Source organism: Cetorhinus maximus, chromosome 1 (assembly GCF_964194155.1).
Source record: "Cetorhinus maximus chromosome 1, sCetMax3.hap1.1, whole genome shotgun sequence".
Classification (NCBI taxonomy): Eukaryota; Metazoa; Chordata; class Chondrichthyes; order Lamniformes; family Cetorhinidae; genus Cetorhinus; species Cetorhinus maximus.
The window spans coordinates 43877629-43903219 of NC_135879.1; the positions used below are offsets into that span (position 1 = coordinate 43877629).

Sequence of the window (25591 nt, forward strand, 5' to 3'; positions counted from 1 at the left end):
ATGACATGGGATTTGAAATAGATGCCAAACCCTGCTAGCTCTAGGTCTAAAACACTAAGAGCTCCATCAAATCAAATATGTTTGCGGATTCACTAAACAATACATTTATTTTGCAAAGCCATTTGTATTTTTCCTTCTCCCTTTACTTGACCCCACTCTTCTGCTTAGATGACAGGATCCTTACTCCCTGATCTCCATTAATGCTGCCATGTTGCCATTTGCCAGGAGGTGCGTGAGTTTGAACAAGGTTTGACCTTTTCTGGTTCCTCCCCACCGCCCTTGTTCCTATGGAAGCATCCAGCATCAACTTTGTGCTCCTCTTCTACAGTGCGGCTCAGACGAAGAACTAATTCTTCCCAGAATTGCAGGCATTAACCTCCTCTTACATGAAGCAACATGTTGCTAGTGAACCCAATGCGGGGATACCCTCAAAGCACTGTATTTCTTTCAGCAACAATTTGGTGACAGTATTGCAGCAGGGCTTCCACCTGGGGTGATGAAGGCGGGGAAGGACGCTGGGCAGGGGAACTGGTCAGCCCCTGCGGGCCTTTCCGTGTCTCTGACAGGCTGATGTGGGAAGGCGCGGAGCCAGTTGCCATGAAGAACAGGTTAAAGAAGAAACTGGGGACCATTGAACTGTGAGCTGCAGCGTGATAGGAGTGTGAACCACGAACAGGGGAACCTTTGCTAGTCTCGGGAGCACCAGTGAGGGGAACCGCAGCATGCTTACAGCTGCTAGAGATCAAGGAGGATGGTCTGGACAGCACAGTCTGAAAAGTCCTGAGGTGAGGAGGATACAGGTGACCAACTCTGGGGGAAAAAAATAAAGGACACTTAGCCAGGGAAGCCAGTGGTGCTAGGGGTGGGGGGGCACTGGGGTGGTGCTGACTGAACTGATGGGGTGCAGGGGGAGGTGTAGATAAAGATGGGAGGTGCCTATCAGAACATTCCACATGTAAAGCTCTTGACTTACAGTCTGCCGCCTCGACCCTATCGATGCTATATGAGCTGCTTCCTGGATGCTCCCAATGGGTCCATGTGGCTCCCCAACACACACACACACACACACACATACGCACACACACCCACACACCTGCCCAACTCCTCTCCCTCAGGCAGACATACTCTCAATCCTTTCTCTATCTCCTCACCTTGGGCTTGCCCAGACCCCCACCTCCCCTTGGTCCTGCCTGGGCCAACCCTCCTCCTCGGGCTAGATCTCCTCACAGCATCATGGCTGCAGAGACCTTTGTCCCTCTCATGCCTGCCCGGAACCCTCCTCCCACTCGGGCCTGTCTGGATCTTCCCATTCCCTCTTGGGGCCCACCTAGAACCCTCCTCCCACTTGGGCCTGCCTTGACACCCCATCCCTGTGGGCCTACCTAGAGCACTGCCCCGCCTCAGGCCTGCTCCGACCAATCCTACCCTTTGGGCCTACCTAGACCCCTCCATCTTCGTCGGGCCTGCCAGGCACCTCTTTCTCCTCAGACTGGCCCGGACCTCCCTGAGCCTGTGTCAGACCTGATCCCCCTGACTCAGACCTGAGTGCTTCCTGCTGCCATTACTGCTTCCTGCTGCCATTACGGCAGGCCTGCACCACCCCTCCCAGCTGCCAGATCTCCCTCCCCCCGGGAAACCCCTATCCCAAACACCCACTAGCAAAACTGGAGTCAATGGGCATCAAGGGGAAAACTCTCCACTGGTTGGAATCATACCTAGCACAGAGGAAGATGGTTGTGTTGTTGGAGGCCAATCATCTCAGTTCCAGGACATCGCTGCATGAGTTCCTCAGGGTAGTGTCCTCGGCCCAGCCATCTTCAGCTGCTTCATCAATGACCTTCCTTCCATCATAAGGTCAGAAGTGGGGATGTTCGCTGATGATTGCACAATGTTCAGCATAATTCCCAGCTCCTCAGATACTGAAGCAGTCAATGTTCAAATGCAGCAAGACCTGGACAATATCCAGGCTTGGATTGACAAGTGGCAAGTAACATTCGCGCCACAAAAATGCCAGGCAATGACCACAAAGCAAGAGAGAATCTAATGATCGCCCCTTGACATTCAATGGCATTACCATCGCTGAATCCCCCACTACCACTATCAACATCCTCGGAATCACCATTGACCAGAAGCCGAACTTTACATAAATGCTGTGGCTACAAGAGCAGGTCAGAGGCTGGGAATCCTGCGGTGAGTAATTCACCTCCCGACTCCCCAAAGGCTGTCCACCATCGACAAGGCACAAGTCAGGAGTGTGATGGAATACTCCCCACTTGCCTGGATGAGTGCAGCTCCAACAACAATCAAGAAGCTTGACGTCATCCAGGACAAAGTAGCCCACTTGATTTGCCCCCCATCCACAAACATTCACTTCCTACACCACCAACGCACAATAGCAGCAGTGTGTACCATCTACAAGATGCACTGTAGGAATTCAGCAAGCCTCCTTGGACAGCACCTTTCAAACACATGACCACTACCATCTAGAAGGACAAGGGCAGAAGACAGATGGGAACACCACCATCTGGAAGTTCCCCTCGAAGCCACGCACCATCCTGACTTGGAAATACATCACCGTTCCTTCACTAACACTGGGTCAAGATCCTGGAACTTGCTCCCTAACAGCACTGTGAGTGTACCTACACCACATGGACTGCAGAGGTTCAACAAGGCAGCTCACCACCATCTTCTCAAGGGCAATTAAGGTTGGGCAATAAATGCTGGCCTAGCCAGCAACACCAACATCCCATGAACAAATTTAAAAGATGACCGAAGCTAGGCATGTCTCAGTGAGGGGAGTGCTGGCCAGTGCTACTCCCTTGTGGCTAAGTTCTGTGCATGTGCATTGTGCTGGTGGCTCTGGACTGCGCATATGCAGCAACACAATATGCATGCGCAGACACCAAAGATGCTCGAGTAGTGGCAAGAGGAGGCTCTGCGCAGTCTCCTCAGTCATTCACCGGAGGAATCCAGGACAAATGGCATTCCTGGCCTGGGATGCGGAGTGGGAAGCCAGATTCCAGGATAACCCGATAAACTCCGGAATGATTGGTCACCTTGGGAAGATGCCCTTCACGATCTGGATGGCAAGGTAACCTAGCTCACGTGGTTGAGGGGAATTTGTAATAGGAGCTCCACTAACCAGAGCTTCTGCTGAATACAAGGCATCCCCACTCCCACTGCTCCACAATAGACTCAGTTACTCAGCTGATTAGAGACCAGGAATTAAGTTCTTGACAGTTTCCTGGTGTGTCAGGAGTGCTGGGGCCACAGAATCCATTGTAAATTGTTTGTTCCTCCGAGTTAAGCTTTTCCATGAATGTACACAAAGATTTGATGCCAATGTAATAAAAGATCTTTGTTTTAGAACATGCACGCAGTCCATGTGCTGGAATTTCATGTTACATTTTGGTGACAGGTGTGGGATTCCACAGCACAGGCATCGAATCATGGTGAATGAGATGGAAAGGCGCTTGGCCGAGATGGAGCAGATGATGGAACAGCTGAGGCTGCTGATGTCCAAGATGAAGGCCGAAGCAGCTCCAGTCTCTTTGGGGGCACAGACATCAGTGGAGGAAGTTGGACCTTTATGTGAAGATCAGACTGAAGCTCCTTATGTGCTTTCTCTCGACTCCATGGAGGGAGGAAGCATTACTCCTTCATAGATATTCTATCTGTTAGCAGGTGGGAAGTTGGACTTGTTTGGGGGAAGGCCAGAACCGTCTAATGACCTTTCAGCTGAAGACTGGATCGAGGACACGCAGATGGTCATTACATTCAGGGTCCTCAGTGAGAGTGAGCAGGTGGTGTTTCTGTTCTATGCAGGAAAGCCAGCAGGGAAATACTGGGAAGAGGTATGGACATATAAGAAGCCCGCAGTGGACCTTCAAGGTCCTGGCAAGGGCGTTTGGGAGGCAGCAGTAATCTGCCACAGCTGCAGAGGTTCAATGGGTATACACAGGCTGAAGGAGTGTGCCTGTTCTCAGTATTCCTGGAGCTTGTGAACTTGTTTGACTGAATCGTTCTCCTGGAGCCCTCTTGCAAACCGACCAGGGACATGCAGCTGAAAAATCGCCTGGCTGATGCGGTGAGGGTTGAAAACGTCCGGATGGAGCTGAGGAAACTTAACAGTGACAAGCCCCAATTGTCCTTCTTCAACACACATGATCAGATCATCAGGATCATGGGGAAGACTGGACGACTAAAACCAGGAGGGAGGGCACTGTTAGGGACGTGACTGTTAGCACTGATGGGGATGGAAACCTCATACTGAAGAGAAGGCAGAGCAGCTTGCTCTGCAGCAAGCCCAGATCCAGTCTTTGCTGTCCTACTTCCAAAGCAAGCCTCAAGGCTGAACGCGTCCCAGAGATACTTCCGAGAGGTGCTGGAATTGCAAGTGTTGGGCACTTCAAAACAGGCTGCCCTCAGCAGCCACAGTCCCCACAACCAGGAAGAGATCTGGTCTTACAGAAAGTAACAGGAATATGTCCAACGGTTCAGGTAAGATTTGTTGAGGTCAGGGCTTTGTGCCTAATTGACATGGGAGCAGAAGCATTATCCATTACCAATCACATTTGCAGGGAGCATCTAGTTGAAGAGTATGAGCTGGTAGACATCTCTTCACTCATCCGAATCTTTGCTCTACAAGGGTTGGATATCCCTTCTCATGGATATGTTGAGCTCTCTATATCTGAGTTCAGCCACATCTTCTGCAACCTTGGATTTCTGGTGGTTTGTGACTCTATAGATACTCTCGTAGCTCTTGCAGAGGAAGTTGAGGATACCTGTAGTGTTAGGGTTGAGTGTGCTAAGGGACATTCAGGCATTGTTGGAAAGCACATATGGTAACAAGTACTTGTAACATGTTAGGAGCTTGGGAGGAGGCCAAGAGTTCTCAACTCTGCTTCATGCATTTAAGATATATCAGCCTATGCTTGACATGATAACCATTTTAGTAGCCAGGAATCAAGCTATTCCCTTACCTGCCCGCACCATCACCATCCCTAAAGGATCATGCCAGTCATCACCAACCTGGGTGACATCATGCTCTCTTAGGGCAGCACACTTCTCATGTAGCCAAGCCGCTAACTGGTGTAATTTTTGGAGCAGCTCTAGTCACTGTGGGAGAGATGGGTAGAATACTGAAGCTGATTGCCAATTTCAGTCAGAAAGATGGTCAAAGCCAACCAAAAACTCCCATGGGTGTCCTTAAAGCAGCAGTTGTTGGTAGGAATGGACCTACTGGGGAAAATAGCTCCAACTTCATCTCAAATGAGGACTTCAGACAGCTTCCAGTCATGGACAAAGGCACTAGTAGACTTCACTTTTACTGGAAGACTAAATGTCCACCAACCTGACACTACCTAATGAAGGAGTCCAAACGGGTATGTAAACTGCTGAGGTAGAAGAGGATCAGGCAGGAAGAGGGCATTCTCTATTGGCTGGTCATAACAACAGGAAGGAGGTGAAGCAACTCATCCTTCCCAGGAGCCTTAAGCTTTAAGTCCTGAAAGCAGTCCACAAGCAGGCGGGTCACCCAGCATTGGAAAAGGGAGTTACACTGAAAAGAAAGTGGCATTACTGTCCAGGGATGGCTGTCAATACTGCCAACTACTGCGAGAGGTGTACTTTGGCCAAAGCAGGGAAGCAGCTCGACACTGGTGGTCACATTCATGATGTCGAGCCTGTAGCTGGAGGACAAGCTCAGAAGGTGGTTCACCGAGTGGAATTGCTTGATGCCAAAAGCCTTGTGGTTTATGTGAGGACAATCAGTACACTCAATGGCATAGCTAAACCTGAAATGCCAGCAGGCAGTAATTTGAAAGAAAAGGAATGGGATAGTGACAGGGAATCCTGGAATGGTCTGTGTGCTTGGAATTCCTGTTGTGCATCCAATGTGAGGAGGCCCACTCTGGTACCGGATGAAGATGGAGGAATGACACGCATTGAGGCTGCAAGTGGAGCACCAAGTGATGCTGATCATGCAGTCCCTGAAGGCATCAACCTTGCCAACCCATCACATAGCCTGGACCCTATTGAAAGTACCCGTCCAGATGATAGACTGAGAAGGTCATCTCCTAACCCTTACCTTCTGCCCAGGTCGGCGATGAACTGTTGCCACTAATGTGAATTCAAATGTGCTGGCTATCATAGCTCAATCGAACTTGGTAATTATGCAATTAATTAGTAAGCAGTAATTGTGTGATTATGTATAATTGCTGGGACAGCAACTCTTAAGCAGGGAATGTGTTGTGGGGCTTTTGCCTGCAAGTAGTGATGGTGGAGGAGGGCGCAGGGCAGAGGAACTGGTTAGCCCCTCTGGGCAGGGAGAAAAGTCTTTGGCAGGCTGGGAAGGGGCATTGGGGGTTGGTGGAGCCAAATGCCATGAGGAGTGGGCAAAAGAAGAAGCCATGGCCTTCGAATAGTGAGCTGCAGCATGTTAGGAGTGCGAGCACGAATAGGGAAGACCGAAGCCTTTGCCAATGTCTGGAGAACCAGCGAGAACGAGCTGGGACAGGCATTCAGACCAAGGAGGATGGTCTGGACAGCACAGAATCCCGAGTCTGAGAAGCCCAAAGGTGAAGAAGATACCCTTTGTGGTCTGGATAGCAAGGTAACCTAGCTCATGTGGTTGAGGGGAATTAACAATAGGAGCTCCACTAATCATTACTTCTGCTGAATACAAGACATCCCGGCTACCACTGCTCTGCAATCGACTCAGATACTTAGCTGATCAGAGACCAGGAGTTGAGCTCTTGACGGTTTCCTGGTGTGAATGGGGTGTTGGGGCTACCGTCATCCATTGTAAATTGTTCGTCTATCTGAGTTAAGCTTTTCCATGAATGTACATGAAGATTTGATGCTGGTGATATAAAAGATCCCTATTTTAGAGCTTGCACGCTGTCTATGTACTTGTATTACACAATACATTATGTGTCTGGATCCTTTCATGTTCTGCCAAAGTTTTCCCATTAATATCAAAAAAACTTTCAGAGATTTGAACAAATGAATTTAAATTAGTTAAAATATTAATAGCGCCTGAATTACTCAAATTTATAGCTGTTTCCAGTTAAATGCCGATACTGGATCCCATGTACCCGACTGCTTCCCATTCAACTCAAGGGGAGGCGGTGGTATAGTGGTATTGTCACTAGACTAATAATCCAAAGACCCAGGGTAATTCTCTGGGGACCGGTGTTTGAATCCCACCATAGCAGACTATGAAATTTGAATTCAATAAAAACCTGCAATTAAAAGTCTGATTGTTGTAAAAACCCATCTAGTTCACTAATGTTTGAAATCTGATGTCCTTAACTGGTCTAGCCTACATGTCACTGCAGACCCCACTACCATGGCAATGTGGTTGGCTCTTAAATGCTCTCTGATCAAGGGCAATAAATGCTGGCCTAGCCAGTGACACCCATATCCCATGAATGGGTGTATTAAAAATAATCCTATTTGGGAATCTATGGCAATAACAGTAACACCCTGCATTTATACAGCTCCTTGTCAACTTTGATTATACCTATTCCTGAAGATTTAGTCACAGGACATTCAATGAAGTCTGCAAATGTTATTATATTTACTTAATGGCTTGATACTGGCTTCAAATTCAGAACATATTCAGATCTTCTGGTCTTCGATTGAAACCTGGACTGGACATACGACCCAAGATCTGTTTTAGGATCCCACAGTAGTCCTGACATAACATGCTGACCTCCATGGGCATTGACCAGGAAGCTTGAACTTTTGAGGGTGATTCCCCTGTTTCCAGGACCTCTGCGAATGTCTCAGACTCTGAGCTAGAGTCAGAGACTTCGGACAGTTCTATGGTGCATACCATAATAGTTACTTAGGGAATGTTAGACAGAAAATTCCTATTCTAACTCCTGGGTAACTACAGAACTGACCCCTCCCCAGTCACTCACACTGATTCCCCCCCTGCCACCCCCCACCGCCCCCCCCCGACTATCCCCTCAACCCGACTTGACTTGACTGCACCCCCATGACCACCCAATTACCGCCCAGGCCTGACTACCCCCACAACCACCCGACTAGCCCCCGAATTGACCTTCACAACCCGACTAGCACCTGACTCACATACTACATCACCCACCTGCCACCTCACCCACCCTATTCACCTACCTCACCCACTTACCCACTCATTTACCCATCCACTCACTAACAGACAAAATGGACCCTTAAACTTAGTGCTGTAAAAAAGGGGGCTTGTCCTGTCTACATTCCCAACGCTACAGAGCTGTGATGGAGCTCTCTGATGGATGCAGTGCTCTGCGTTTCTGGAGAAGCCGGACTCGGAAGGCCCGGCAAGAAATGCAGAGCAGCGTGTAGGCAATCCAACAATGAGTGCTGCTTTGTGGAAGATCTGGGCCCATAAATTTCTGACACAAGTCTAACACGGTTGGAAATTCTAATCAACACAGTTTAGAGCTGTTCATTCATCAGTGCTCAGATTACAAAGAACAAGAACAAAGAACAAAGAAAAGTACAGCACAGGAACAGGACCTTCGGCCCTCCAAGCCTGCGCCGATCATATTGCCTGTCAAACTAAAACATTTTGCACTTCCGGGGTCCGTATCCCTCTATTCCCATCCTATTCATGTATTTGTCAAGCTGCCTCTTAAACACCACTATCGTACCTGCTTCCACCACCTCCTCTGGCAGCGAATTCCAGACACTCACTACCCTCTGCGTAAAAAACTTCACCGCACATCTCCTCTATAGTTTTCTCCTCTCACCTTAAATCTATGTCCCCTAGTAATTGACTCTTCCACCCTGGGAAAATGCTTCTGACTATCTACTCTGTCCATGCCACTCATAATTTTGTAAACTTCTATCAAGTCGCCCCTCAATCTCTGTCGCTCTAGTGAGAACAATCCGAGTTTCTCCAACCTCTCCTCATAGCTAATAACCTCCAGACCAGGCAGCATCCTGGTAAACCTCCTCTGCACCCTCTCCAACGCCTCCATATCCTTCTGGTAATGTGGCGACCAGAATTGAACACAATATTCCAAGTGTGGCCTAACCAAGTTTCTATACAGCTGCAGCATGACTTCCCAGCTTTTATACTCAATACCCCTGCCGATGAAGGCAAGCATGCCATATGCCTTCTTGACTACCTTATCCACCTGTGTTGCCACTTTCAGTGACCTGAGGACCTGTACACCCAGATCCCTCTGCCCGTCAATGCACTTAAGGGTTCAGCCATTTACTGTATAATTCCTACCTGTATTAGACCTTCCAAAATGCATTACCTCGCATTTGTCCGGATTAAACTCCATCTGCCATTTCCCCGCCCAAGTCTCCAACCGATCTATATCCCTTTGTATCCTCTAACAATCCTCTTCACTATCTGCAACTCCTTCAACCTTAGTGTCATCTGCAAACTTACTTATTAGCCCAGTTACATTTTCCTCCAAATCATTTATGTATACTACAAACAGCAAAGGTCCCAGCACTGATCGCTGCGGAACACCACTAGTCACAGCTCTCCAATCAGAAAAGCACCCTTCCACTGCTACCTCTGTCTTCTATGACCAAGCCAATTCTGTATCCATCTTGCCAGCTCACCTCTGATCCCGTGCGACTTTACCTTCTGTACCAGTCTGCCATGAGGGACCTTGTCAAAGGCCTTACTGAAATCCATGTATATAACATCCACTGCCCTTCCATCGTCGATCATCTTTGTCACTTCCTCGAAAAACTCGATCAAGTTAGTGAGACACGACCTCCCCTTCACAAAACCATGCTGCCTCTCATTAATATGCCTATTTGCTTCCAAATGGTAGTAAATCCTGTCACGAAGAATCTTCTCCAATAATTTCCCTACCACTGACGTAAGGCTCACCGGCCTGTAATTTCCTGGATTATCCCTGCTACCCTTCTTAAACAATGGAACAACATTGGCCATTCTCCAGTCCTCTGGGACCTCACCCATAGCCAGTGAGGATACAAAGATTTCTGTCAAGGCCCCAGCAATCTCCTCCCTTGCTTCCCTCAGTACTCTGGGGTAGATCCCATCTGGCCCTGGGGACGTATCCACCTTAATATTCCTCAAGACGCCTAACACCTCCTCTTTTTTGATCTCAACATGATCCAGGCTATCTACACACTCTTCCCTGGACAAATTGACCGCTAAGTCCTTCTCTTTGGTGAATACTGATGAGAAGTATTCATTTAGTATCTCTCCCATTTCTTCTGGCTCCACACACACATTCCCACCTCTGTCCCTGAGTGGGCCTACCCTTTCCCTGGCTACTCTATTGCTTTTTACATATGTATAAAAGGCCTTGGGATTTTCCTTAATCCTGGTTGCCAGTGACTTTTCATGACCCTTTTTAGCCCTCCTGACTCCTTGCTTAAGTTTCTTCCTATTTTCTTTATATTCTCCATGAGCTTCATCTGTTCCCAGCCTTCTAGCCCTTACGAATGCTTCCCTTTTCTTTTTGACTAATAATTAATTACACAAAATAGTAGCTCCCAAATAAGTTACTACCTGAGCCCTGATGAATGCAAAGCACTAAACTACTTTATTTAGAATTATTGTTACATTGAACAGATGTCAAGAGACTTAAATTACTTTAACTGACCCTATACTTTACCAACCATCAAAAAGGTTACAGGACAGCAGGTCACCAACCTCTTGGGCCTGCGACCCCAGCAATTTCCATTACAGGGAAAAAGCCAACATCAAACATTGAAGTTTCAAAAAAATGCTGGAAAAACTCAGCAGGCCTGACAGCATCTGTTGAGAGAAAGACAGAGTTAACGTTTCAAGTCTGTATGACTCTTCTTCAGAGCTGAAGAGACGTCATACTCTGCTCTGCTCTGAAGAGTCATATGGGCTCGAAACGTTAACTCTGCCTTTCTCTCCACAGATGCTGTCAGGCCTGCTGAGTTTTTCCAGCATTTTTTGTTTTTGTTTCAGATTTCCTGCATCCGCAGTATTTTGCTTTTATTATATTGAAGTTTCAAATCCTAATTAAGCAATAAGCTGAAACTGCACCCTACAGAAAATAGTAAATTCACCAAACAACTTGGGCACATGGATAAACATTGAAGATGAGCACATTTTTACAAAATGTTTAAGTTTCCAAATTGTGTTTGCTTACACAACTAGCAAAGTAGTCTTAATAGGGAAGATTAGTTATGAGATTTAGCAGTTCCAGGCTGGCTGGAAGACAATAGGAAAATTTCTCCATTGAAATCAAGCCAACAGGACAGGACATTCATAGACGGTGCTTCTCCTTTGCCGTCACTTTACAGGAAGTGAGGCAAGCCACCTCTCTGGTGAACTTAAGAGTGGACCAGCAACCGACCACAAGAGATGGAAGTCGCTCAATCCAGCTCCACTGAGGCAGGAAGGATGGTACAACAGGGGGGTGTTGTCAGTTCGGGCCATCTGATGGAGTTCAGAGAGACTCCTGGGCAATTCGAGAGATTTGCCAAGTACCCTTAATGTAGAAAAATTGAGCTAGCTGGATCAGTGTGGAAGCCAACCAATTTCCCCTCCCAGAACCAGTGGGCTGCAGCAGGGCACCTGATAAGCAGCTAGTTTGCCAATGGCATGTTAATGAGGCTCGGGTCTCTAAATGACTCTGACCCCACACTGACACCAATTGGGTGAATGAAGCAGCACCTGGTTTATAGCTCCTGTTTTGGGTACTTCTTGAACATTGCCTTGAGGGTTTTAAGGAGGGTCTTCAGGAGAGGGAGATGGAGAAGCAGGATAGCTTAAGGAGGGAATTCCAAAGCCGGAGTTTAGATGTTGAAGGCAAAACCGCCAATGATAGGGAAGAGAGGGAAGGACACACAAATATCAGTGTATTATTTTGTAATATGCCTTTAAGGGATAGCAGCATGATACCACTAGAAGGGAAATGTGTCATGCAGTCCAGTCTTAGTTGTACTTTTGCTTTTGAGCAGGACACGCACACACACATACACACACAGCTCTGCTACTGATGCCTTCAAGTGTTCTACCTATGTATATAAGTTCTCATGTTCCTATTCTAAATAATTGAACCTACAACATGTTTACCCAATCTCTTATGAGTGTTTGATGCCTCTATATCAACATAGCAACATGACATACTATTTTAATTAATTCTCAGGATTAATTCGGTTTACAAATGTTCATCTTGAGAAGCAATAGAATCATTCATAGCCTTAGAAATGTTCCCGCAACCATGCTGCATGTCAGAATGAAATCACTTCAAATCTGTATGAATTTGGGTGTGCTGTTAATGCGTTTTTACTTCTTTAGATATTTGTTCACATTTTTAACATTCTGAGCACTATAGCAGCAAGTGATTCCTGGGTTTTGAAAAGAATTCATAGAATAGAAAATATTTTGACTTTTGACAGCAGTGCACACAAGACAACCTCAGATCCACTTCCAATTATGAATCCCAAACAAATGATGTTTGTTTCCATGGAAATAAATAAGATGATATAGAACAGACAGCCAAATAGCAGGGTAAATATTTTAAGGCTCTGGGGTAATTTTAACCCACACAACAGCTGGGGGGTTGGGGTTGGGCAAGATATAAGAATTTTTAAAGTCACAAACCCGACCTGCCCATTTTGGGTTTAACAGAGGTGAGACAGTGGGCAGGGTGGCCATTGAAATAGTATAAGGCTGGCAGCCTCACATTTAACCTGCCTAGCAGGTTTAACCCTGGGCAGCCAGGCTTCCCAGGCCTTGAAGAAGTGGCAAACGCTTCTGCTTGTGAGTCTGGAGGAGCGGGAATGCTTCCTTTTGGTCCACTAAGCTTAGCTGCTTCCCTACCATGGGACGCACTCACCCTCTATGATCCAAAGACACCACCCTCTCCCACCCTGAGATCAGGAAACGGACACCCACTGGGGCAGGAGACCCAGAACCTCCCACCCGCCTGTTCCTGCAGCCTGCTCTGGACTGGGAGCCAAGTCTGTCAAACAGGTTTACTTCAGGTGGGGATCATCTGAAAAGAAAGGCAAAACTCCACAGCACATGGTGAAACTGGGACTTCTGGGTTTACTGACCGAAACTCTTCGTCCTTGCTCAAAAAACCCGCCCCTGCCAAAATCGAGGTCTTTGATTCTGACATGCAGTCTTACATAGTGAGAGTGTAGACTGGGATGGCGGTCAGTTCATCCAATTTGTCACTCTTTCAAAATCTAGATCAATAAAATAAAATGGCAAGAAAACAGCAGTGCTGATTTCCATAAAAGCAAAATACTGCAGAGCTGGCGATCTGGAATAAAAACAAAAAGTGCTGGAAAAACTCAGCAGGACTGGCAGCGTCCGTGGAGAGAGAAACAGAGTTAACGTGTTGAGTCTAATATGACCCTTCTTTGGAACTGATTTGGTGCTGACTTCCATGCCTATTTCTCTAAGCCAGGCTCCCATTGAGTGAGACTCTGCTCCAAAAATTTACCAGTGACTTCGAGTACTGTCCTTTTGGCTCTGGAATGTAGATGTCTAGCTTTTTTGCCCACTCCAAATTAATGAATAGAAAATCTAGTCCAAGTATTCTTTGATAAAGATATAAATGATTACATTTGTGTGGCATTTAGAAACAGAAGCCTTTGTTGTTAAAAGCGCACTCTGAACATGAGGGCAGCTGTATTCAAACTTTGTTTTGTTGTACTCATAACAGTGGGGCTGTCAACACTTGCCATTTATCAGGTAAAACTGGCAGCAACTTCTGCATCTGCACAGGTAAACATGGAAATGTGGGGGTTGATGTCAGGATTACCCTGTCCCTCCACAGATTGCGCTGTTGCAGTCTCTGTCAATGGGATCTCCACAGAAATCACAGTAAGGTGTGAATTTAGAGTAATTACCCACATGGCCTCACACTAAAGGCAGGTGAAAAAGTTCCGCAATCAAGAATAGGTTTTTAACAGTATAATAAATGATAAATATAGCTGAACAGCTGCTGTAGCCCTGAAAAATTAAGTTTACAAATGTGAATTAATGCTGGGGATCTAAAAAGAAATCCATTTTCCTGTTTTTCTCTTTTACGTCTCTGCTTTAATTCCATATGCATGTCCCAATCTTTAATTTGCTTCCTGTATGATCATTTAAATATAATTTATATTTGCTCTTTTTACTTCCCGCTTTGAGAGCTGTGTCTCTCATTACGGATTCTTCAATCTAACTGGTCAAACAGCTTCTCTGCTGCTTGTCCTGCTCATGTTCTTCGCAGAAGCTTTGTAGAGGGAACTGTACTGAATCAGGTCCCCGTTACTTAGAAATCTCTGCCGACAAGCCCACAAAGAGTCTAATAGGCAGACAAATGCGAGGTGAACAGTGAAAGCTGTTCCTTCACCACTCCCAGCAAAATCAAGAACAATGATTCCCAATAGTAAGCGCAGCCAAAACATACATAATAATAACTTTTAGTTTCAAGCAGTGTTCACACTTACAGTTCTTGAAGGTCTTGATAGATGCTGAAACCATCAGCGTAAAGTTTTCGCAGCTTATTGATCTGCAGTCTCCTGAATCAGATAAAGATGAGGAGACAGCAATGAATTGAAGAAACACAGGGCGGAAACTTCCCATCCTGCCAGCAGAGTGAAGCTTGGCGGGCTGGAGAAACTTAATTTGAGAGGCCAAAAATCAGTTCCCTGATGATGGGATGAATTTTAGCAATTAAGCTCTTGGGACTTTAAAGGCAGCTCGACCTTCCTGGCAAACAATGTTGGGAAGCCCTTTAGTGTGCGCTAGCAAGTTATGTATGCTCATTAAAAGGCCACCTCGCCGGACTTAAGCTCTCCCTCCAAATTAAGTTCCTTCCAGTGAGAAATTAGACTGTTCACATTCACAACTGCACGTTAGTGCTGTACAGCTGGCGAGGTAGGCTTTTTCCATGATTACCAGTGAGTTGCTGCTTCATTGTCCTCTTTGGGGAGTGTCTGTAAATGCCAGCTTATGCTTGAGACTGGGTGGTGACAGTGCAAGTTGAGTGGAGGATAACCAAGGAAGGGAGGAAGGGTTAACAGGAAGCGCGGAGCAGTGGCCAGGCAAAGATGGAAGGGATAGTACAGGCTGTCAGGGTGCCCCTTAGATATGGCACCCCGACCTTCGACCCAATGAGGTAAAGGCGGGGACGGTGACTTCCTGCCTGTCCTGCGGTGAGATTCGGCAAGCTCCTCAAGGATACATATGTAACGAGCTGAACGATGCAAAACCATGTGTGGTCAGCCTTGCCGCCGCACAGTGGAAATTGTTCCAACTTCCACGCCTGCCACCGAATTTAGACTGCGGAACTGAAAATTCCAGCTACTGTCTCTCCCTTGCATGACCTGAATACTTACAATGTTAATACATTGGAAGAAACCAAAGGGACGGAATGTAGTCCAGCATGTTCACAATTGAGTTCCAGACCTTTGCATTGACATTTCTCGGAAAAATTCCCAAGCACTGTGCAAAAAGAAATGTTGCAATATATTATTCATTTGTGATTTATTATTTTTAAAATCCTATTTACAAGGTATATACAAGGAAATTATTTTTTTCTAGCATCTCTCACCACAGTTGCTTGATGTAAGAACCCTGCTTGTGCATTAAATAAACCCTTCCCCCAGTTTTTTCATTTCCTCTCGTGAAGGTGCTGAATCATGCTGGGGTGCAGTTTCATTTTGGTCCAAGTGTCTGTTTTTTCACATCTGAGCCGACAAAATGAGTTTCAGCTGGCTGACTGACTGTGAGAGGGGGCACAATATCCTCGCCTGATGCCTGCATAAATGCACTTAACAACAAGGATCTTGGATACCTCCCAGGAGCATGACACTGAGTACAATTATTGTGCGAACTTGACAACTTGCCATAGGAGAGCTATTCTAGCTGTTGTAGGGCACATTCTCTGACAACAGTATTCTGTCTGAGAGCTGAGACAGCATTATGGATATGTACTTTCCATTAAGGTGCAACCATATACAGTTGGAAATACTGTATATTGATTATCTTTTTCTTTTAAACCCTCAGCAGATGTCATGAAACTTCTAGATATGAAACAGTTGTGGATGCTGGCATCGCCTCCTGGATTCTGAAAGCCTGGTACGTACACAGTGATCATAATACTTTTGGCCTTCAGTATCTTGATCCAGTTTAAAAGTTTTTAATTTGATTTTCTTGTCCATCCAATATCCAGGCCCATCTGATTTTCATCCATTGGGCTAGATTTTCCCTCCAGTAGTTTTGCCACCGGAAGTGGGTGAATATGGGATTTTAGCCCTTTGATCACCCCATTACAGTTAAATGATGGCAGTAAAAAGCGCTTGAGAAGTCAGCTGGTTTCCCTGAATTCCCAGCATAGTACCACCAACCAATAGAAAGGGCACTATTGCAATGGCAGTGCTAAGCATGCGACAGTAGATAATGCACCAAATCCGTCCTACTGGTCATCAGAAATCCTACTGGCAGTCTCGCCTGCCTATGTAATTGTCCCCCACCCAGGAAAATGATTATCATACTGGTAATAGGATACCATACTGCCAGTAGGATTTCTCGTGACCAGTAGGGCGGATTTGGTGCATTATCTACTGTTGCATGCTTAGCACTGCCATTGCGGTACTGCCCTTTCTATTGGTTGGTGGTACTATGCTGGGAATTCAGGGAAACCAGCTGATTTCTCAAGCGCTGTTTACTGCCATCATTTAACTATAATTGGGTGATCAAAGGGCTAAGATCCTTGCTAGGGCAGGGGGAGGAATATTTAGGGTTGGGATTCTAAGCTAGATCTCAGCACAAACCCATGCAACCCCATGGGCAGACAGCTGGCTGATATCATGACTATATGGTGTACCATTGAGGGGCCCATGGTGGTCCACAGTGATTCCGCAAACTCCAGGATCATGGCTAGTAGATTTTCCGGAACACTGGATTGAGATAGACTTTTGGTTCTTCTCTAAAGTACTTATCGCATTTATTCTGGGTTTTACGAACATACGAATTAGGAACAGGAGTAGGCCACTCAGCCCCTTGAACCTGCTCCACCAATCAATAAGATCATGGCTGATCTGAATGTAACTTCAACCTGAAATTCCTGCCTACCCCCGATAACCTTTCACCCCTTGTTAATCAAAGATCTATTTAGCTCTGCCTTAAAAATATTCAAAGACTCTGCTTCCACTGCCTTTTCAGGAAGAGAGTTCCAAAGACTCTCAATGCTCTGAGAGAAAATATTTCTCCTCATCTCAGTCTTAAATGAGCGACCCCTTATTTTAAAACAGTGACTCCTAGTTCTAGATGCTCCCACAAGAGGAACCATCCGCTCCACATCCACCCTGTCAAGACCCCTCATGATCATAAAGGTTTCAATTAAGTCGCCTCTTACTCTTCTAAATTCCAGTGGATACATGCCTAACCTGTCCAGCCTTTCCTCATAAGACAACCTGCCCATTCTTGGTATTAGTGTGGCAAACCTTCTCTGAACTGCTGCTAATGCATTTACATCTTTCTTTAAATAAGGAGACCAGTGCTGTACACAATACTCCAGATGTGGTCTCACCAATGCCCTGTACAACTGAAGCATAATCTCCCTACTTTTGTAATCAATTCCCCTCACAATAAATGATAACATTCTATTAGCTTTCCTAATTACCGGCTGTACCTGCCTACTAACCCTTTGTGATTAATGTACTAGGACACCCAAATCCCTTTGAATCTCAGAGCTCTGCGATCTGTCACCATTTAGATAATAAGCTTCTTTTTTATTCTTCCTGCCAAACTGAATAATTTCACATTTGCCCACATTATACTCAATTTGCCAGATCTTTGCCCACTCACTGAACCTATTTATGTCATTTTGTAGCCTCCTTACATCCTCTTCATAATTTACTTTCCTACTTATCTTTGTGTCATCAGTAAATTTAGCCACCATTCCTTCGGTCCTTTCATCCAAGTCATTTATATAAATTGTAAAAAGTTGAGATCCCAGCACTGATCCCTGTGGCACACCACTCGTCACATTCTGCCAACCAGAAAAATACCCATTTATGCCAGCTCTCTGCTTCCTGTTAGCTAGCCAATCTTCTACTCATGCCAATATGTTACCCCCTACACCATGAGCTTTTATTTTCTGCAATAACCTTTGATGTGGCACTTTATCAAGTACCTTCTGGAAATTTAAGTGCAGTACATCTACCGGTTCCCCCTTTATCCACAGCATATGTGACTCCTTCAAAAAACTCCAATAAATTGGTTAAACATGATTTCCCTTTTACAAAACCTTGTTTACTCTGCCTGATTGCCTTGCATTTTTCTAAATGCCCTGCTATAACATCTTAAATAATATCTTCTAACATTTTCCCTATGACAGATGTTAGGTCTATAGTTTCCTGCTTTCTGTCTCCCTCCCTTTTCGAATAAAGGAGTTATATTTGCTATTTTCCAATCTAATAGAACCTTTCCTGAATGTGGGGAACTTTGGAAAATTAAAACCAGTGCATCAACTATCTCACTAGCCACTTCTTTCAAGACCTTAGGGTGAAGTCCATTCGGACCTAGGGATTTGCCAGTCCACAGCCCCAACAATGTGCTCATTACCACTTCCCTGCTAATTGTAATTTTCCTAAGTTCCTCCCTCCCATTTCCTGATTTACAGCTGCTTCTGGGCTGTTACTTGTGTCCTCTATAGTAAAGACCAAAGCAAAATGCCTGTTTAATTCGTCCGCCATCCCCCTATTTTCCATTATCAATTCCCCAGATGCACTCTCTATAGAGTGCACTATACTGTCAATAAAGCTATTTAAGTAATTCTCCGGCTTCATTTTTCAATCCATAGTCTGCTGACTGTTAGTTATGTTGCATTATGAGTATTGGTGTGCTACATTTGATGATAGTGGTTATACATGGTCATTGTCCCCTTCCATTCACTCATTCAGTTATTGCTTCTATCACAGTAATGTTCTCCCATCAACAGCTTTTCTCCTTTGTTTAGTTACAGAATAAATTAAATTCCTTAATTTCCTTGAGTAGAAAATAACAACTGACCAAAATATGAAGAGAGTGTTGTAAAGGTTTAAGCAAACTCAAATTAGAGTAACTTTTGAAACTTACTGCAGTTGGTAAGTTCGGTTTCATGTTTTGAAATTCTTCCATAATATAGATCAAAAAGTTCAGACCATCCATTGTTGTCATCTACAATTGAGAGAAATGATTTAATATACAGCACAAAATTAATTCAGGACTAATGCACAGGCATATGCTGACACTTTATGTTATGTTCACCAATTTTGATGCAATCAGGCCTTATCCTGAAAACTGGTGGATGAAGATACCCTTAAATATGCTTTAAAAAGAACTAAGAAACTTGGACCATTGTGGTGGGAACATGAAGTCCCGGTAGATTCAGTCACAAATGCAGCACTACAGTAGCCTTACTTCATTTATCTTATCAATGAAAATGTGAAAATCAAATGTAAGAATTTTGGTTTTAGGACCAGATTCCAAGCTGTTAAGGAGTGTGCGCCCCTAATGAGAGGTCTGAAGGCAGCCCAAAATTGGACGTCAGACCTCATTAACATCTAATGTAGGTGTTCTTGTTCCACTTCCATGGCCAATTCACACATTTGAAGAGCATGAATGTCAGGCTACTTGCTTCGCCAACAGCAACCTCATGGTAAGTCCTGGGAGGAGGGTTGCAACGGGCAATGGGTGGGAGGTGAATGCCGAAAGTGGCAACTGTGGAGTTGGGGTCAGCAGCCATACTCCTCCTGGCTTCACAAGGTTGTTGGAAAAATGTGCATTGAAAAAATCAGTTGGTGGCTGTAACAATGATCCAAGAATCTTGGACAGGTCGGACCAATACCTGCCCTGCTCATAACTGCCCAATTTCTGTGAGGGGACCTAAAACAGAAGCTAAGTCATGTTGTTAAGAGACCTACCATTTTAAAGGAGATGCAGGAACTGAGAGAGCTGGAGATGTATGTATGCAAGTCTTTGGTGATAGGGCAAGTTGAGAGGTCTTAGGAAAGGATATGGATTCCAGAATATTTTTTAAAAGGAGTGAAATTTGTAAACATTGAAGTTCAAAGAGACTTGGGTGTGCTTGTACAAGGTACGCAGAAAGTTAGCATGCAGGTATTGCAACCAATTAGGAAGGCAAATGGCAAGCCAGCCTTTATTACAAGTGGATTGGAGTACAGGAATAAAGGAGTTTTGCTACAATTATACAGGACTTTGGTGAGACCACATCTGGAATTCTGTGTGAAGTTTTGGTCTCCACATTTAAGAAAGGATATACTTGTATTGGAAGTGGTACAGCGAAGGTTCACTAAATTGATCCCTGGAATGAGAAGGTTGTCCTCTAATGAGAGGCTGCGTAAATTGGGCCTATAATTCCCTGGAGTACAAAAGAATGAAGGTGATCTCATTAAAACCTAAAAGATTCTGAAGGGGCTTGATGGGATAAACGCTAAGATTTTCCGCTGGCTGGGGAATCTAAAACGTGGGGGCACAGTCTCGGGGGTCAATCATTTAGGACTGAGATGAGGAGAAATTTATGCGTTCAAACGGTTGTGAATCTTTGGAATTCTCTACCCAGAGGGTTGTGGATGCTCCATCACTGAATACACTTTAGGAGAGATAGATAGAATGTTGTTCTCTCAGGAAATCAGGGTATATGGGGAGAGGATGGGAAAATGGATTTGAAGCCAGAGATCAGCCATGATGGTATTGAATGGCAGAGCAGGTTCAATGGGCCATATGTTCTATTCCTGCTCCTATTTCTTGTATTCTTGGCTGTAAAAACAGAGGCATAAAATACAAAAGCAAGAAAGTTATGCTGAACATTTATAAATCATTGGTTAGGCTCCATCAGGAGTACTGTGTCCAATTCTGGGCACTTCACTTTAGACAGGATGTCAACACCTTAGAAGGGCTGCAGAGGAGATTTTCTAGGATGGTACCAGGGACAAGGGACCTCATTACGTGGAAAGGTGAGAAAAGTTTCTTTATTATTCATGCGCAGGATGTGGGTGTCGCTGGCATGGCCAACCTTTATTGTCTATACCTAATTTCCTTTAGAAGGTGGCGGTAAGCCCCTTCTTCAATACAACTGCGTGGCTTGCTAGGCCATTTCAGGAGCAGTTAAGAGTCACTGTGGGTCTGAAGTCATATATAGGAGACACCTGGTAAGGCGGCAGATTGCCTTTCCTTAAAAGTGCCCTTTGGCTTCTGGAACAGCCTGCATGTGCATCACCAGCATGCACTGGTAGCCTCAGACGGGACGCCATTTTGATGTCTCACAGCCGTACCTGCTGATGTCACATCAGGAAGCTTAATTTGGACCTTGGCAGGTCCAGACAACAAATCTGCATTACATTCTACAAAGGACAAGCACTGAACTGCAAGTTGGGCCCTGCACTAGCATTATTCAAAGGATCAGGCACCCAACTTGCAGGTAAGGTAATCTCGAAGAACTTGTACTATTACAAAGTATCTGGAAATAATCTGGAAGTTCATGAAGGACAGACAGGAAAATGGAGTTAAGGCCACAATCAGATCAGTCATGATCTTATTGAACGGCAGAGCAGTCTCAAGGGGCCAAATGGCCTATGCAGCTAGTGGGGAGGCAATGGTGTAATGGTATTGTCTCTGGACTAATAATCCAGAGACCCAGGGTAATGCTCTGGGGACCTGGGTTTGAATCCCACCACGGCAGATGGTGAAACTTGAATTCAATAAATATCTGGATGATTGTTGATTGTTGTAAAAACCCATCTGGTTCACTAATGTCCTTTAGGGAAGGAAGTCTGCTGTCCTTACCTGGTCTGGCCTACATGTGACTCCAGATCCACAGGATTGTGGCTGACTCTTAAATGCCCTCTGAAATAGCTTAGCAAGCCACTCAGTTGTATCAATCCACTAAAATGTCTAAAAGCAATGGAGCCGGACGGACCACCCGACATCGACCTAGGCACCAGAAGCGACGATGTCAAATTCAGCCCTGTCGTCCCTGCAAAGTCCTCCTTAGTAACATCTGGGGGCTAGTGCCAAAATTAGGAGAGCTAGCTCACAGACTAGTCAAGCAACAGCCTGACATAGTCATACTCATGGAATCATACCTGACAGACAATGTCCCAGACATCTCCATCAGCATTCCTAGGTATGTCCTGTCCCACTGGCAGGACAGGCCCAGCAGAGATGGTGGTACAGTGGTATACAGTCAGGAGAGAGTTGCCCTAGGAGTTCTTAACATTGAGTCTGGACGCCATGAAGTCTCATGGCATCAGGTCAAACATGGGCAAGGAAACCTCCTGCTGATTACCATATACCACAACCCCCCTCAGCTGATGAATCTGTACTCCTCCATATTGAAAACCACTTAGACAAAGCGCTGAGAGTGGCTAGAGTGGGGGACATCACAAAGAGTGGCTCGGTAGCACCACTACAGACCGAGCTGGCCAAGTTCTAAAGGACATAGCTGCTAGACTGGGTCTGCGGCAGGTGGCGAGGGAATCAACAAGAGGGAACAACATACTTGACCTCATCCTCACCAATCTGCCTGGCACAGATGCATCTGTCCAAGACAGTATTGGTTGGAGTGACCACTGCACAGTCCTTGTGGAGGCGAAGTCCTGTATTCACATTGAATACAGGAGGATACCCTCCATTGTGTTGTGTGGCACTACCACCGTGCTAAATGGGATAGATTTCAAACAGATCTAGCAGCTTAAAGCTGAGCATCCATCAGGCGCTGTGGGTCATCAGCAGCAGCAGAATTGTACTCAACCACAATCTGTAACCTCATGGCCCAGCATATCCCCCACTCTACCATTACCATCAAGCCAGGCGATCAACCCTGGTTCAATGAAGAGTGCAGGAGGTCATGCCAGGAGCAGCACCAGGCATACCTAAAAATGAGATGTCAACCTGGTGAAGCTATAACACAGGACTACTTGCATGTCAAACAACATAAGCAGCAAGTGATAGACAGAGCTAAGTGATTCCACAACCAACGGATCAGATCTGAAGTCTGCAATCTTGCCACATCCAGTCATGAATGGTGGTGGACAATTAAACAACTCACTGGATGCTCCACAAATATCCCCATCCTGAATGATGGAGGAGCCCAGCAAATCAGTTCGAAAGGTAAGGCTGAATGTTTTGCAACAATCTTCAGGCAGAAGTGCCGAGTGCATGATCCATCTCAGCCTCCTTCGGAGGTCCCCAGCATCACAGGTGCCAGTCTTCAGCCAATTTGATTCACTCCACGTGATATCAAGAAATGACTGAGGGCACTGGATACTGCAAAGGCTATGGGCCCTGACTATATTCCAGCAATAGTACTGAAGACTTGTGCTTCAGAACTTGCTGCGCCCCTAGCCAAGTTCCTCCAGTGCAGCTACAACACTGGCATCTACCTGGCAATGTTGAAAATTGCCCTGGTACATCCTGTACACAAAAAGCAGGACAAACCCAACCTGGCCAATTACCGCCCCATCGTTCTACTCTCGATCATTAGTAAATTGATGGAAGGGGTCACCAACAGTGCTATCAAGTGGCACTTGCTTAGCAATAACCTGCTCACTGATGCTCAGTTTGGGTTCTGCCAAGGCCACTCAGCTCCTGACCGCATTAAAGCCTTGGTTCAAACATGGGCAAAAGAGGTGTACTCCTGAGGTGAAGTGAAAGTGACTGCCCTTGACATCAGGCAGCACTTGAAAGAATGTGGCATCAAAGTGCCCTAGCAAAATTGGCTCAATGGGAATCGGGGGAAACTCTCCATTGGTTGGAGTCATACCTAGCACAAAGGAAGATGGTTGTGGTTGTTTGAGGTCAGTCATCCCAGTTCCAAGATATCATTTCAGGAGTTCTTCATTGGCCAGAAACTGAACTGGACTAGCCATATAAATACTATGGATACAAGAGCAGGTCAGAGGCTAGGAATCCTGTGGCGTGTAACTCACACTCTGACTCCCCAGAGCCTGTCCACCATCTACTTGGCACAAGTCACGAGTGCGGTGGAATACTTCCTTTTGCCTGGATGAGTCCAGTTCCAAAAGCATCAAGGAGCTCATCACCATCCAGGATAAAGCAGCCCGCTTGATTGGCGCCCTCCGCAAACATTCACTCCCTCCACACTCAATACACAGTAGTAGCAGTGTGTACCATCTACAAGGTGCACTGCAGGAACTCACCAATCCTCCTTAGACAGCATCTTCCAAACCCACAACCACTACCATCTAGAAGGACAAGGGCAGCAGCCACATGCAAACACCACCATCTGGAAGTTCCCCTCCAAGTCAGTCACCATCCTGACTTGGAAATGTATCGCCGTTCCTTCACTGTTGCTGGGTCAAGATCCTGGAACTCCCTCCCTAACAGCACTGTGGGTGTAACTACACTACATGGAATGCAATGGTTCAAGAAGGCAGCTCACCCACACCTTCTCAAGGGCAATTAGGGATGGGCAATAAATGCTGGCCTAGCCAGCGACACCCACATCCCATGAATGAATAAAGAAAAGCCCCTATTTCTTATGTTCTTATGAGTATTTTTGGATATGTTGTGATGAGACCCTGGATTTTCCATAGTGTGTCGCTGCATCCTCAAAGGAATGGTGGAGGAGTCGGTGACCTGTGCTCACAAAAGCTGCAACAGGTATGGAGGCAGCAGTGGCAGAGCCTCTGGGTCTGCAGCACGACAGGGAAATGGAGCAGATGTTGTGGAGAGGGTTAACTCTGCGCCATCCCCTCTGCCAGGTTGGAGCTGGACTCCTCCATTCTTCATGACAATGACAGGAGATTGCCTAGCAGGCCAACCATTACACTCAGCATTTTGAAGTGCATGTCAATCAATGCCTCTTTGTACAGTACCCATCGAGGTCCTCATCTGAGTCCTCTGCAGCAAAACTCATCTGTGACCTCACCTTCCGGTTAGCTGACAAACAATCCATCCTCCCCCGCTTGGTCTGCTTACAGCCCACTCATGCCTGTTGACTCACCCAACTCTATGCTAACCTCCAAGTTAAGTGCAGTGCCAATGTCTGAGTTGGTGGCTACAAGTATCAGATAAAGTGACAGAGCCTCTTCATCAGTGCTGTTCTGTTATTCTCTCTCTTCCTCTTTGGGCTGTTATGGCTGAGCAGGTAGAAGTTCTTGGATGCCTGAAACCAGTAAATCAGGAGGGGAACTTTGGTGTGAGGGAGGTGGGGATGGGATGGGACGCAAAAGGTCCATGGTTGCACCATCAGCAGCTTGTTCATCAAGCCAGGTAGCAGGGTGAGGTTGAGCTGGGAGTTGAGAAGGGGCATAAGTCATCATCCTCAATATTTTCAGTGACACAGAATGCCCGAACTCTGTCACAGCTGACCCCATGATACTGAGAACCATCTCCTCCATAGCACTCCAAAAATGCAGGTGTCCTTGTCCGCTGCTGCTGCTTTATTCCCTCCCACTGTGTGCCACATGTCCTGCAAGAGACAAGGCAGAATGTCAGTGACTGTCTAGTACTGTGTTGGGGATATACCTGCCAAAGCTGAATAGCTGGAGGAATATGGAGACAGTGAGAAGTGGATGTGAGGCTTGAAGCATTGGTAAGTGTGAATATGAGCTAGAGTATCTAGATGTTAAG

General features: G+C 45.9%; 1 protein-coding gene across 1 annotated transcript in view; it reads right to left on the reverse strand.

Annotated features, from left to right (window-relative positions):
• The window catches only part of rxfp1 (relaxin family peptide receptor 1), a 161252-nt gene that overhangs the window by 123320 nt on the left and 12341 nt on the right, over positions 1-25591 (reverse strand). The window contains exons 3-5 of the mRNA XM_078552868.1: positions 19073-19153; positions 15328-15433; positions 14437-14508 (exon numbers count right to left, since the gene is read on the reverse strand). Of these exons, the coding sequence (XP_078408994.1) occupies positions 14437-14508; positions 15328-15433; positions 19073-19153 (259 nt within the window). The remainder of the gene's footprint in view (positions 1-14436; positions 14509-15327; positions 15434-19072; positions 19154-25591) is intronic.